The sequence below is a fragment of the Vigna unguiculata genome, chromosome 9 (genome assembly GCF_037176805.1).
Source record: "Vigna unguiculata cultivar grain cowpea cultivar isolate G323 ecotype 2 chromosome 9, ASM3717680v1, whole genome shotgun sequence".
Lineage (NCBI taxonomy): Eukaryota > Viridiplantae > Streptophyta > Magnoliopsida > Fabales > Fabaceae > Vigna > Vigna unguiculata.
This window is the reverse complement of record NC_140800.1, coordinates 44,867,266-44,883,516: the sequence shown is the minus strand read 5'-3', so window position 1 is coordinate 44,883,516 and position 16,251 is coordinate 44,867,266. Positions and strand designations below refer to the sequence as shown.

The window sequence follows — 16,251 nt, the reverse complement described above, 5'->3', positions numbered from 1 at the left end:
GCACGTTTACCTTTTTGTAGACAACGATGAAAGGCTTTCACTTGGCTGAAATGCAAATTGCTTGTGTTTCTCCTGTAACAATCACCGATAAGAACTAAAGTGGTAGTCATAGATAGATTGACCTTGGAGGGAAATAACAAACATGAAACAGGGATATAATTAACATACATAGTCGATTTTACATACTAACGCAGAAAGGGTTTTCCAGGATGACTGAGGGCACGAGTCTACAATTATTCGGGTTTAAGAGCTACATGGATTAATCAACACTATCTAACAACTATTTATCCACCATGCAGACATTTTACACTTGCCATGTGTGCCACCAGAACGGCAAGGATGGCTGATTACTTGGTCATTTCTTCAACCCCTTCATTTAGCCAACACCATTACGCATTCTAAATATAGGTACGGCCATACTGCAACCATTAAGCTTTCCCAGATAACCTTTACACTTGACATTATTTCCCTCGCTCGACTCGATAATCCATAATTGATCACTAAAAGCTGTTTCTATTCATGCAATGCTGCTCCAGAAACAATTTCTCACCATCTATTTTATTGTAATGTATCGGTTCGTCCCGTGTTTGGCCCAATGGTCTTTGAGGTCAACAGGGTTTGACAGATCGTGACCTTCTGCGGCAAGGCGACTAAGCAGCTTGTTGAAAGCGCTACCACTCATCTTCCGACCTCCAACACGAGCATGCCTCTTGTTCGGCACTGCAGGAAGTGGATACATTGAAAGAGTGGTTGTGCAACAGGCAGACTGCCAACCTCCATTCCCCCATTTGTAACACTGCTTCAGGACACCGGTACAAGAACATACTGGCGCTGGCATCGTTGACTCATCATAAGCCACTTGGTTCAATCCCAAGTCCTGACCTTTCCAATCAGCCTTAGACACTACTAACTGCTTGTTAAGATCATCGCCTCCGTTCACCATTTCCTGACCATTTTTCCACTCATGTGCCTTGCCAAACATAACCTTATTCAGGTCTTCACTCTCCTTTTTCACTTTTTTTGCTGCTTTTGGAGTCTTCTTATTAGGTGAAGTTGACTTCGGTTCCTTGGGCCGCTTGGCCCGTCTTGATTTCCCTGCCTCAGAAGTGATGGGAGCTGCAGGGAGGGCATCGGTTGTGTGCATTTCCCTTGCGTTGTAAGAAGGATCACCCATGTTAGGTATATGGTGTACCTGTTGCTGGGGATGATGTATATGCTTCACACCACGTGAAATTTGGCATCCTGGAGGACATGATGGCATACTGCCACTACCTATCGAGCTTTCTCGATACTGAAGAGTTGCAATCGCATTATCCCGTTCCAAAATTGCATTATTTCGTTCAGCAATTGCAGCATCTCGCTGCAGAAATGCCATGTCACGCTCAGCATATGCTGCCTTCTTCTCAGAAATGGCCAGATTTCTTTCTTGGATGGCTGCATCTCTTTCGGCCATAATTGCCATGATTTGCTTCATGGAAGGCTGATGTTGCATCAGCCACTGCAACGCAACATCAACATAAATATTATCAAAGTCAGCATCTTAATTAACAGAGAGGAGGCATTGCAGTTACTAATTGTTTGTTTGTGGAAAATTGAATAGTAAATTTGTTGATGAATTTATACACGAACATAAATAAATGTATTTTAATATACCTGCCCCTGAGCAGATTTATACTGATCTGCTTTGTGCCTACCATTTTCACGATGCCCAGCATCATCCATCAGAAACACAACCGGTTGCAATAACTAAATATTGACTCTAGGCTTCCTCAACCAATATGGAACCTGATTGATCAAACAACAGTATGCCAGAAGTCCTGCATTCACAGGAACTTTTCAGTTTATATTGGCAACTTGAGATAGTTAGTGTATCTCTTTTGTCCTCTTCCTTCTCAGGTTGAAGAGTACTGGGTAGGAAGGAATCACTCGATCAACAATTTCCATGAAGAACGGGACGGGTGTCGCAAAATTTAAAATACTTACCATGCTTATACATAGGGATAGCAGGTACTTGATCAAAAGTAAACCTATACAAGAATGTAAAGTCGGTAAGTTCACAAACAGTAATGAATGAAACTTACAAACAACTGCCACTTAATAAAAGACTTGAATATTCAGCTACAGGAAAATCTGGGATTAAAATAGTGAAAGGAAACTTTGGCAGCGCAGGGGAAGTCTATTGGTCTTCATGTATGATTAAAATACTTGCATTTTAAGCATAAAAGACAGTTAGAAGTTTCCAAAAACCTTGAAAGGAAATAATGGAACAGTTGGATATGAATGGCAGACATGGTAATAATGTAGTAAGCAGGTTTACCACAGATACATCAATAGTAGCCACGAACTAAGAAGTTACCACAGCAATTACAATAGAAAAAGACTGAAGTTCCAGAATTTACCACAATATCATATCAAAGTAATTAGTCATTATTGTTATTATTTCAGAGCTTCCATGGAAGCCGAAAATAAACATTAAAGTAGAACAAATGAAGAAAGTTAAAGCATGTTGGGGGCGGGGGAAGAGATAAAATGAGTGGATAGAAAGAATCCTAATGTGACTATAATGTTCTGACCACATAATGCATGGGCAAATATCACAAAAATAATTATGACAACAATATGATCAAGTTCCTCTTCAAGCAGTACTTCTTACAAGACAGGAAGACCAAACTCCTAAAAACCCAATATCATTTGACAGAAAAGCAAGTTTAAAAATCACTGCTCTGAAACATAATATAATTTACATCCAAAATCCAAAAATATCCTGTGTTGATTGCTAATTAAAAGAAGATAAACAAGTGGAAGGGAGACATAACAACCTCCTGATCTAATACGAGTCAAGCAAAGACCCACACAAAAAATTCTTCATAAACAATCCAGCACTCCAGTGCAACTCCAAAACTTAATAAAAAAGGAAAACTACAGTGGAAGAGTACTGCAAGAGGAAATAAGGTAAAGAAGTGATCATTCCGGAACTCATATTTGGATACGATAGTACAGCAAAAACTGAGTTTTTAAAAAAAAGACAATCGTATTTATGACCTGATGGATAACTTGATATCAATTAATAGCCAGGCGCATGACATTCTTTTTATTACCCAAAACTATAATCCTCCTGACTACATTCAGCAAATGTATATAGCTGAATATCATGACCAGATGAATTCTAAGTATCAATAAATATATCTTCATTCGCACTTGCTTTTCATCTAACCAAAGACAAACACCCAAAACACTCGCTACTAGCTCTTCCCATAGGCCAGTAGCAGCACTTGTTAGGACAGAATTCTGAATAAATATTTATTTAGAAAAAATTAACTAAAATAAATGAAGTTTGCCCAATTAACTAAAATAAACTACCCATCATAAAAAATATCTAAAATCAAATTAGATGCTTCAACTTTCTTAAAAGGCCTCTCATTTAATTTCTCTAAAGGCTAATTTTGGCTTTTACTTTTCTTCTCCGGAACAGAGCAAAATCTATCACCACAGCCCCTCCTTAAATCATGAGGGGTCAATAAACGACAAAACTGAAACTCATTTCCGTACAATTTTTTAAAAACCACGCCTCCTGGATCTCAAGCGGTTGAAGATCCAAATTTTGAACCAATAACAGATTCCGACACAGTGAAACGTCGCACCCGACCTGAAAGCTGGAAGGCTAGAACTAAAAAATTATATATATCTAGAAGAAGCAATTGCAGCGAACGTGAGCAAATATTTAAGAGAAGAACCAAAATCAGAGGATGCACAAAGATTCAGATACTCGAAGGTGAGAAAACAAAGTCAAAGCAAGTCAAAGACAAAACGAAGCGATAAACTGAAGTTGGATTGAGTCGGAACGATAAAACAGCGATAAATTAACGATAAATAGCAGAACGAAAGTAAAGACTGAAAAAATGAACGAAGAAAGAAACCCTAACCTCAGAGAGAGAGAGAAAGACAGAGAGAGAGAAGAAGAAAGAGAAATCGTGCGGCACTAGGGTGAGGGGGGTTTTACCGGGTTGTGTCTGTATCTGTACCTATGCGATGCCACTTTCTCTTCTTCCACTTACATTTTTCTCTTTACTTCCTTTTTTTTTTTTTCTCGGTTTTATCATTTCTTATAACGCAGAAAAAATAATAAAATAAATAAATGAAATACGTGAATTATCAAGTCACCGGTTCCTGTCTGTCTTTCCACTTTCAACCATCCAATTGCGATGCACATCCATATTTATTTACCGCTGCATAATTATTGTTTTTTTTTTCCATAACCTTTTCTAATTATTTTCAGTTTTTTTACCCTTTTTGATCTTGACTTTATGAAAGCTAAAACCGACCATGCTGCCAAATAATTAATACGGACAAAGAAATTATTCTTTTCATAGTTAAAAGTTGTTTAAAATATTGTTTTCTGATCCATCTTTTTTCCATGTAATTTATATTTGTGATGAGTTTGGAAAGAAATATAAGGAAGATATTAGTGTTGTGTTGGTGTGGTGTGTGACATGGGGCACGTGTGTTTGTTAGGGTTGTGATTTGTTGGGTTGGTTTGGTTGAAAGTAAAGAAAGATGGGTCTTTAAGTTAGTGGCACAGGTCTTGTTGCTTGCCACCACCATGTCATCAAAAACATTTTTAGTTGATTCATTGTGGCCTTTACCAGAAAACTTCATGCCTGCACCACTCGCCATTACTGTTCATGTAATGCTTCAAATTTCGTTAATAATACTCGGTTACTAATCAGAGAATTTAGTTTCAATTTCAATCGTATTTTTTATTAGTAAGAACTGAATTTCAGATTTTGTTCTGTATTTATACAAAATCTATCATATATGGAAATATATCGTTGTTCTATATCTAAATCAATATTATTCACGGACACTACTAAAATAAATCTGTTAATTAATATCGCGTACCACTCTACACTTAAATATATTTAAAATAAATTACCCCTTCGTCCCATAGTAATATTTATTTTGAAACATTAAAGGAAATTTTTTTTAATTGAAATATTTTTTTTGAAACATGTCAACCTATTTTCTTAATCAGTTTAGCATTATTTATTTTTATTTATATTTTAGTTTATATAAATATCTCAAAAGTTCAAGTGCAAATACACACGAAAAACTATATTCAAATTAGTTGGTTTAGCAGTATTCTTACATTTCAGAAAGTTGGAGGCGAACTTAATAAATACAGGGTGAGAAAAACAAATATGTCGGGTCTTTATTTTGTCGCTATACTGTTCCTTTGAACAGTGTACATCACGCGTGGCCCAATTCCCCTTTTCATGTTTTTCATATCAACTTTGGGCTAACATATTATAACACCACTTGGGCATTTCTTCCTGCACCCCCTTTCTTCTTTTGCACCCCATAAAATATTTTATGGCCATTTTATCCCTGAATAAAATATATTAAAAATCCTAATTTTTCCTCCTTTCTTCACACAGACCTCTCTTGTTTACAAAGTGCTATTTTTATCATCTTCCTCGTCCATCACCAATTTCATCTCTATCATCTTCAGATGGCTGTCAACATAATAAATTTTGAATTGATCAATCCAAAATGCAACTAAGTGGTTGATGGAGTAAAAGTAAATCATGACAATGGTGAATTCTCTCGCTGAATTCAAAAATTCGGAAGCCCATGCAAACCCATGCATATGCAACTCCACCAGAAGCACCATCAGATGTTCACGACACTGCATAGTGTCGACCATCAGTGACTTTTTTTAAGCCGCTGCGTGGTTCTTCTTCTTGTGGATTCTGGTTGGTGACACGAACACGACGATGAGTGCGACAACCAATAGTGAGAGGGAAAACTGTGATGAGGAAATGTGTGAGAGAGTGTAGTGCAACTGTGAGCATTGCCATACCTCTTCTACAAAGGAAGATGGTGGACCTTGCTGCAGGGATAAAATTGGGATAATAAATTTCATGGGGGTGCAGGAAGAAATACTCCATTTATAATTGGGCTTATGATATTTGGGTTTATTTAGATAATTATAAAAATATGACCTTTTAATATCTAAATTTAGTTTCTCAATAGTGACTGATAACAATAATTTTTCATGTAATAAACTGATGATACATAGAATTTTACATGTTTGCTTTGACAGATTTACTTTGAGTGAAGAAGGGAGAGTCATGTATGTGTTTGCCGTAAGGGATGAGAAAATGAATTTGAGATATCCAAGATTCTCATTCCCACATAAACCAATAGATAAGAAGGAAAACAATATCATCAAATACATCTTCACAATTTTACCCATAATTTTTACATAAATATTTCCTATTTTCTTTTTAATTATATAAATAATAACATTGATGATAATAATAATGACATCTCAACGATACTAATGTTAATTTTAAAATTAATACTATTGAAAAATAATAATTTTATTATTATCTATAACAATATATAGGGGATTCCCCTTTTTGTGTCCACTTTTCAAAATACTGACTGTACCACTTTAAATATAATAATTTATTAAATTTTTAAAAATTGACCGTTAGATGTTTCTATTTCTTCTCTTCTTCTTTATTTATTAATGGTTAGTCTTTTATCTGTTCTGATATATTTCACTTTATTTTTAATAAATATAATTTTAATATATATTATAATATAATATCACCTATTAATATAATATCACGTATATTTAAAAAATCTATACAGGCGCGATAGCACTGTGTTACGCTAGTTATTATTATTATTATTATTATTATTATTATATTGATGATAATAATAACATAACAATATCAATACTACTAATGTAGAATTTTGAAAAATAATTAATAATAATATTAATAATTATTAAACCTTATCGATAAATATTAATAATATTAATAATAATAATAATATTATTAATATAATAATAATAATAATATTATTATTATTATTATATTAATAATATTATTATTATTGATAATAACTAGCGTAAACACATGCGCGCCAGTGTGTACGCATTTTTTGAATTATATTAATAATTGATGATATTGTAATATTATTAAGTTAACAAACAAAATAAAAATAAAGTAAAATGTATGGAAAAAATATGAGAAAAATAACTGTTGATAAATAGTAAAAAAAAAAATAAGAAAGAAATAAGTAAATAGTTTTATAAAAACTTGTAAAAGTAACCGTTAATTTTTAAAAATTTAATAAATAATTAAATTGTAAAGGGTAAAGTTGGAATTATGAAATGTGGACACAAAAAAGAAAATTCCCTTTATATATAGTTATAGATATTGCTAATTATAGTAATAATAATGACAACAACATTAATAATATTAATTAATATTATTGTAATTACTATAAAAATATTAATAATTATTATAAAAATGATTATTATATCATTAGTAATAATCATCATGATAAGATTAATAATAATAATTAATATTATTATTGTTTATATAAAAATTGATAATAATTATAATAATAATATTAATGATAATACTAATAATTATAATTACATTTTATTTTTATTAATTTTAGTTATAAGGAAAAAAATAATCTAACAATTTTATTTATTAAAAAAAATTAATCATCAAAATCATTTACCTTTTGGTCCCTCAAAATAAACAATTTTATTTTTCCTCTCTATTCCTTTAAATTCATCATCGAAAACAAACAAAATATCTCTTATACAAATTTTCTTTCATCACTGTACTTATTGATTATTGAGACTTGAGTTTTGTGAGGTTTATCAACTTAAAGAAGAAATAATAAAATTTAGATTAATTAGACTTTGCAAGTTATTAAAAATTTATAAATTATTCATTAATTTTTTTAATTTATCAAATTAAGTACTTTTAATTAATCTGAGTTGCAAGTTATTGAAAATTTATAAATTATTAATTAATTTTTTTAATTTATCAAATTAAGTACTTTTAATTAATTTGAGACTTTGCAAGTTATTAAAATTTTATAAATTATTCATTAATTTTTCAATTTATCAAATTAAGTAATTTTAATTAATCTGTTGAAAATTTTATCTCACTCTTGTCAATTAATTTCAAAATTTCTCTACTGTAACATGTAACATTCCTGTAATGTGTTTGAGAATTTTTTTTTCAAATATAACTTTTTTTATAAAGAATTTTAAATGTTTCATGACATGGAAATTCTTAAAAGAAATTAAAACTTTAGTAACATAATTGATTAAAAATATATCTTAAATTTTATTTATAAAAAAAAATGTAAGAATTTAGTTTCATCGATACATTATCACCTTAAAACCATTATCAACCAAAAGCCTTTTTTTATCGCGTTTCATTTTCACTTTTCATTACCTTATTCAATAAAAAAAAAAGAAAACTTGAAATTCATCATGAAGGAAACACATTAACACATTATGTGATTTTTTCTTTCACAAGTGTACTTGTTGAGATGTGAGGTTTATCAACTTAAGAAGAAAGAATTAAATTTGGATTAGTCAGATTTTGCAAGGTATTAAAAGGTTATAAATTATTCATTTTTTGTTTTTAATTTTACTAAATTAAGTATTTTTAATTAATTTTTTGAAAATTTCAACTATCTCTTTTCAATTAATTTTAAATTTTCTCTGTTGTAAAATTTCTGTAAAGTGTTTGAGATTTTCTTTTTGTACTTAAATAGAAAATTTTAAAAGAAATTAAAAATTTAGCAACATAATTGCTCAAAAATTTATAGAACTTAAATTTTATCCATAAAAAAAGTAAGAATTTAGTTTTTATTTTTTTTCTGTTCACATATGCTTTATTTTGATCGATACATTATCACTTTAAAACCATTGTGTTTATTTTTCACCTTTCATTACCATATTTAATAAAAAAAAATTGAAACACAATATTAGTAGTCTACGTTACATGGTCAGATGCAGTTATTTTTTGTTTTACCAAATTAAAATAATTACAAAAAAAGTAAAAAGAAGATTTGATACTTTTTTAACTTTTTTTAATTTCAAACAAAACTCAAGGACATGAGTTTCATTTCATCCATCTAGATACTCAAAGATAAACACAAATTGAAAATAAAATTACAGAATTAGTGAGACAGAATGAATTATTCTCAGCAGCTAGAAAAAAAAAAAGAAAGAAGAAAAATCATAGCATCTTGATCCAAATTCCCTCGCTGGGAATTTCTTGATGAACCGCAAATAGCATATAAAACGCGGGTGGTGCAAGAACAGCTGAACCTGGCGCCGTCACCTCAAATTCACAACTTGAATTTCCCGTCATCTTAACTTCACCCATCGACAACACCAACAACCTCTGATTCATCGAAAAAGAGTGCGTGTTAAAAGGCGGCGCTAACATCGTCACGGACAATAACTCAGGCACAAGGGTTCCGTTCACCTTAATACTCATCTTCAATTTCTCGCCATACATCAACTTCACGTAAGAAGAAGGTTCTAGAATCATGGGACGTAGAGGACAAAACTGAGAGTCCAGATAGTAAGGAGAAAAAGCTTCCAATCTCAACTCTGTAGGGTATGACACATTAGAGAATACGTATTTCTCGTGAGGGTTGCTCCCACCTACGATCACTCTTCCATCACGAACCAAAACGGCCGTCGAATGATACATCCTAGGAATATTCGAAGCGGATTGCAACAGGAACCGCGACCCACCCGAACCGTTGGTTTTATAAATAACCGGTTGAAGAGCCGGATTCTCCGCATTCTCCCACCCCGCTGTTCCAGACTGAGCTCCGTTTATGATCAAAACATCGCCGTTGGGGAGCATGACCATGTCGTTCATCACCCGCCCCATCGGCATGGTCTCCACCACCCACGTGGCATTCGGATCCGTTATCTTAATCCGCGCGCAGGAATCCAACGCATCGGAGAAAACCCCCTTGGGCACAAGCTGAAAAGCCCCTCTGCGGGCCCCACCGCAGACCAAAACCTCAGCTTCCACACTCGCCGCTTCCAAATTCTTCAAAGGTAGCAACACCGCTGAACCGGTACTAGGATAACACCTTGGGTCTCCCCCGGGTATCTCGGGGTACGTTCTCACAACGGCGTCGTTCTGGTAATCAAACAGAATCGCACGGTTGTTGGCGAAAATAAAAAGATTCCCGTCAACGTTTAAAACAACAAACGGATAAAGATTATTCTCGGAGCCCTTATCAATAGTCTGCAACAGAAACGGTAACACGTAGGGTTTGTTATTCTCTGCTGCGTCTCTCTTAGGATGAAACTCGTAGTTGAATTGTTTTCTCCCTCCGATTATAATCTGTCGTCCATCTGGCAAATACTGATTGGTGGAGTACCATCTTTTTACTGCGAGAGCATTGTCGGTTTCTTGCCACTCACAGTCCTCACCTGTTTCGCATGGAGTGAAGGACCTTATTTTTCGTTCTCCGTCGTTGTAGCCGCCGGTTTGGATGAGGGTGCCGTCGGAGACGGCTCCGCCGGAGGAACACCAGACGTCTGTTTGGACGAAGAGGGGGCGGAAGGTGTTGGATGCGACGTCGTACTCGATGGAGTGAGCGGTGCAGTCTGTTTTGATAACCATTTCGGAGCGATCGTGGCGACAGGTGCCGTTGGGGAGAGCGAGGTTGGAAGAGCCGAAGTCGGTGCGGTCGAAGATGATGACACGGTCATTGCTGAGGAGCTGCATGTGCATAGCGACGATGCCTATGGAGTTTTGTAGGAGATTCCATTGGGCATTGGAAGCTTGGGAGGGGAAGGGAAGGAGAAGAAGGTGGAAGAAGATGGTAGGTAGAAGAAGAAGAAGATGATGCGTAGCCATAACAGCAGAAGGTGTTGTTGGAAGATGGTATTTGAGTTAATGCTTTGAAGTTGACAATGAGTGTGTGTGGTTGCATGCAATGCCAGTCCTTAAATACAGCTGCATTTGCAGCACAGCACTGCTCTTTTTCTATATATGCGTGCACTATGCATTCATTTTCCAGTATTCAAACTGGCGAGGCTATTATGTTTCACATCATCACTGTTATTTTGGTGCATCATTTAAGGTTTATTAATACACCTTAAATTTTCAAAAAAAAAAAAAACACTTCGTTGATTATATATATATTTGTATAATTTATTTACTTGTAAACATTTTTTTATTCAGATAATTTTAAGTAATACATGTAATTTCCTCCATTAATTTTTTTTAAATCTGAATTTTTTTAATGTTTCACATTCTAAGAATGGCTAATTTTTAAGATATTTAAAAATGCTTGTTGATGAAGTTTAAACAATTAAATTTACAGATTCGATTAATGATGGTACTAGCATGCTCTGTATCTTGTCTAATCGAATTAACTGTAATTAATTTTCCCTTCTCTTGTTCGCCTCATCCTCACTGAAACCTGGAACAGGCCAGAAACATTTGATAAAAGAAATGGCCTTGCTGAATAACAATTCCACTGATTACGTGTTTAGATGATTTTTTTTTTCAATAAATATTTTACTTTACGCCTCATTAAGATACATTAATGTCTGAACATGTTGAATTTTGCATCATTGCAAAAAGAGATTATGTTACATATAAAAATTAGACTTTATCTGTAGTTTGCTATAAAAATAACCCAGTGAATTTCTCAATTTTTAAAAAATGAATTATTTAATCTAACGATAAAAATAATAGAGTATGGATTTTCTCATTCCTGATAAAAATAATTGTACATCCTCTTATAAAACCTTTCTAGCAATTCTTCTACTTAGGAGAGATAAATTGAATGTTTCTTGAATCTCTAAATTGGAATGATAGTTACAAGTCTGCGTAAAATCAACCTAATTTCGACGCATACTTCTGTATTCATTATTTCATAAACAGATTGTTAAAGTTCATGAATCTGTAGAATGCCTCTTGTCAAACAAATAAATAACTAACATAAAAACACACAGTTTATTTATATAATTATATTCTTCGTTTTATATTAGTTACTAGTTTATCAACAGTTTGTTTTATTGAATATTTCTAATCACTAAATTATCTTTTTAGAATTTCTTCTGGAATAAATAGAATTTATAAAACAATAAGTTATAACCTACTAAGTAATTTATCTATAACGATTAAATTACCAGTTGAAAACTACTTTATGAACTAATTTTATTTAAAAATCCGTAAAACAAGTCTTTTCAATTAGATTATTACTAATATAAATAAATTAGACTTAATACTAATGACATATACTGGTATTGGAAGTTGATTACTATAAACAATGGCCCGTGAAGAAGAATTCAGAGTTGATTGAACATAACAGTATGATCCGACACACTGATAAACCGCGTTTTTGCAGAAAATCGAGAAGCCAATGAAGCCAATATTTTAATGTTTGTTGAAGCTTATGAAGTTTCCAATACGAAACTTGGTTAATGTAAGGTTTCATGCCATCTTGTGAATATGTTCATGTGCACTGCACTTCACCCAATCTAACTTCATTCACACCATTTTAAAAAATTATTATTTTCAACAAACAATTACTCTTTTAAATTTCTTGGTATAACATTAATGCTGAATTTAAAATAAACTAATTTTAATATAAGGGAAAAATGATTAAATGTAAATAAAATAGAATTGAGCATGATAATTAATATAGTATTTAATTAATCCTATTAATTTAATATTTACATAAACATATATAAGTTGATTTTTTCCTATATATATGTATTTTGACAATGCAATAATAATATATTTATATGAAATGTAGGACAGTTTTAGTGAATCTACTTGTGTATTTATGTTAAATTTTCATTATTAATTAAAATATAATAAAATTGTTTCAAGCTTGCATTTAAATTTAATAAATGATGACAATAATAGACGTATGCGTTAAAAGATATTTTAAATTTTCAAATTTTAAATAAAGTAATAATAAATGTTTTTAAAAATATTCCATGCATATACATATTGGTAACATGTTTATTTACATATAACAGTTGTCCCCTGCTTACCTTTCTCAAATATTATTTAGCATCATTTCTATTTATTTTGAATATTTTTGTATTAAAATATAAAGTGAGCCAAGAATAAATTAGTATGTCAAAATAATTTAATAAAATATATACTTAAAATCTTACAAGGATGTTCTTAACAATATTTATGAACTAAGTGGATTAAAATATATATTTTAACATAAGAATGAAATGGGAAACGTAAAACTCGTATTTATATATACTCATACCTGCATATCTCACATGTTTAAAACCATATAAAGATAAATTACTTTGATGATATTGATTTAGAAATATTAAGATACATATTTTACTATAAAACCAATATAACATTTTTATCTTTTGAAAGAAATGTTAATCTCAATTAAATAATAAGAATTAATACTAGAAAGCCCAATACTATCATGGAGGATCATAAATCTTTTCCTAAATACATGATCAATCCAATTTGATAAAGAAAAGTTTGAAAGCTTTATAAACACTAGAGCCTAATACAGTAATATATTATATTAATAACGATAATAAGAAAAAAATAAAATTTATACTGTAAAAAATAAATGAAATAAGGAATTTAATTAAAAATATTTAAATTATTAATAATTTAATAAAAATATCATTTGAGTACTAGTTTCTTATTAATATCAGAAAAAGTAGTTTTATAAAATAAACTAAAAATAATGATAAATATGCGTTCTTTAAAATACTAAGATATTAAATTATTACATGATAATTTTAAAAAACAATTGAATACACTATTTTAAAGGTGGACTAACACACTTTATTACTACACTATATATACAAATCAAATGACAGCTACCTTGGAGTCAAGTGGAATATTTTCATAATATTGATATAACTACTAATCTTAATAACACTCGAATCAAAGGAGGGAAAGGGGTACTATTTCATCCCAAACTTTTAACTTTTTGAATATCCGGGTTTAATTTCATACATTTGTAATACTTTTATGCCTCTAATTAAATGATAGATATTTTGAATATAATTTTTAAAGTTATTATAACTAATCCATTTGATATAAAATAAACAACTGCTATGATTATCTTGGTATTATATGTTGGATGAATATTCATTATTGTATACTTGTAAATAAGGACGTCTGAATAAAAATATTACTATAAAAGAGTTATTGATATTAATTAAAGCTTTTTAAAGCTATTGTACCTTGACTTTGGTATTTCCAGAATATATTTTTGAAATACGAAATTGTAACTGTCTTGAATGAATTTTAATACTTTAGAAGATTAGTTTTGACTTCGAGAAAGAGGTAGACAGATTTTAGATTGAATAAAAGATAATAATATAAAAAACTATTGATTTTAAAAATGAACTGTGTAATATCTTAATTTTTGTATCTTCAAAAAAATATGTTTTTTTTCTTTGAATTCGGTTGTTAAATTTATAAAGTCTTTTTATTTTTATTTAAAATGATTAAAGTAATTGTATGTAATGTACTTATTTGAATGATTTGGAGGATCAAAAATTATAATAAATTTTATAATTCAATTGCATTTTTTCTGTTATTTTTCAAATTAAAAAGTTAGTATGTATGGCTGGAAATAAATTTAAGAAGTATATAATTAATATTATATGCTTCTTAAATGGGTGGTTTCATTCTTAGATATCATATGGCAAGTTTCATTTGTTAATTTGGCTTAAGTTGAATATTAATGGTGTAGTTAGGGATTGTCCTAATTTGATTTCATTTATTGGTATTTTTAAAGGAAGTCGGGATAGATATGTGGGTTGTTTTTCCATTTTTTTAGGGAACAAACTTCTATTTATGCTAAGTTTATGGTGTCATTTATGCTTTGGAGGGAAGACTTTCAGAAAATTTGGTTACAAAGTGATTATTCTTTAGCCTATCATGATTATTTGGATCAAATAGTGATTTTTTAGGCTCTTAGAAAAAAATGACGTTGATGTTACATTTTTGTAAGAATATGCAAAGTAAAGTTACTCATATTTTTCGTAAAGGAAATCATTATGCTGATAAGTTAGTTAATTTGACTTTGATTTATATAAAATAATATAAGTGGTTTAATATTTTACCTGTACGTATTTATTTATATTTTTTCATAATAGGTATAATTTGTTTATGTTTTGAGAAGTGTAATTTTTATCATGAATTTGTTGTGGTCCCCTGTATTTTTTTATTTTTTTATGTTATTTTCTTTTTAATAAATTTCTAAGTAATAACAAATGATTAATGAGATTTGAAATATGACCATAATTGAGATATTAAAATTCATAATACATCTAACATGACTTTATTTTAAAATTTTAAGAAAAATATGTATATGCAAATCTATTAGTGTCTAATAAAGATTATATAAAATATTATAAAAGTAATAAAAATTAATTGTTAGATAATGGAGAGGGTTTTGAAGAATGACCATTAAGAAGAGTTATTATGATATTTAAATTAGACTTGGTATGAGTTTGGATATGTGGAGTTAAGAGAGATGGTTCAAAGACATAATTTTATTTTTAAAAACTAAAGTGACAAATACAAAGAAATATATTAGAAACCAAAGTGATAATAGTTTATATATGTTACAATTTTTTTTTTAAATTTTAATAACTAAATTTATAGGTAGTTGCACATGCAGAAAACAAACAGAAATAGATTCCTATATTTTAAGGATGAAAACGACCATACAATATTAAATGACATTGCTGCATGTGAATAAAATTTCTCAAGCATGTATATGCTACAGCACATTACAATGTGAAGTGTCACATTTTGCCTTGCTGGTTAGGACAAGCCCAATACAAAAGGTTTTACACGTCTCTTATAACACATTTTTTGCAAATTTTCTTTCAATTTAATTTTTTATAAATTTTACAAAGTTTTATAAACTTACATTAACTAAGTTTTATAGTTCGCCAAACATAAAATTTTATACTGCAACTAAGTTTCACCAATAGATTTAGTCTTTATCTCCTCCCTCATAAATACTCACAAAATCTTAGGTCATTAAGAATAGTCATCATTAATTGATTATATAGTTTTATGTATGTTATATATGCTTAATCCATAAAATTATATAGTTTTATGCATTCCTTCATCACTAAGTTCTATAATCTGTACTAGCATTTGTTTAAACAATGCAATGCACTTTAATTTAGCTGCATTTTTTTTATATATATTTTTTGAACAGAAAGCATGAATTGGACTCACATCACAGACAGACTATTGCCATACTTTTCTTCACGCTCCCTTTATTTTAGATTCTTCCACTTCCAAAAGTATTGATTTAGGTTTCACAATACACAAATTAAGAAACCTTCTCTTACACGTGAGGGTACTCTTAAAGAGTTTTTTTTTTTTTTTTTTTTTTTTTTTTTTTTTT

At 30.5% G+C, this 16,251-nt stretch overlaps 1 protein-coding gene and 1 pseudogene across 3 annotated transcripts; both read right to left on the bottom strand.

The window, feature by feature from the left end:
* Window positions 1-134: 134 nt before the first annotated feature.
* On the bottom strand, window positions 135-4,084 carry BPC6 (basic pentacysteine 6). Of its 3 annotated transcripts, none has more exons than XM_028046581.2 (4): window positions 3,924-4,084; window positions 1,984-2,027; window positions 1,654-1,817; window positions 135-1,498 (listed from the first exon to the last, which is right to left on the bottom strand). In XM_028046581.2, exons 3-4 carry the CDS (start codon window positions 1,720-1,722, stop codon window positions 554-556), a joined length of 1,014 nt encoding a protein of 337 aa, XP_027902382.1. In that variant the 5' UTR covers window positions 1,723-1,817; window positions 1,984-2,027; window positions 3,924-4,084; the 3' UTR covers window positions 135-553. The 3 variants fall into 3 exon arrangements, with proteins under 3 accessions (XP_027902382.1, XP_027902383.1, XP_027902384.1); XM_028046582.2 differs by having other exon boundaries at window positions 4,001-4,019; XM_028046583.2 differs by lacking the exon at window positions 3,924-4,084 and adding an exon at window positions 2,820-2,897.
* A 4,813-nt stretch (window positions 4,085-8,897) lies between these two features.
* LOC114164612 (aldehyde oxidase GLOX pseudogene) lies at window positions 8,898-10,794 on the bottom strand (annotated as a pseudogene).
* Window positions 10,795-16,251: the final 5,457 nt, after the last annotated feature.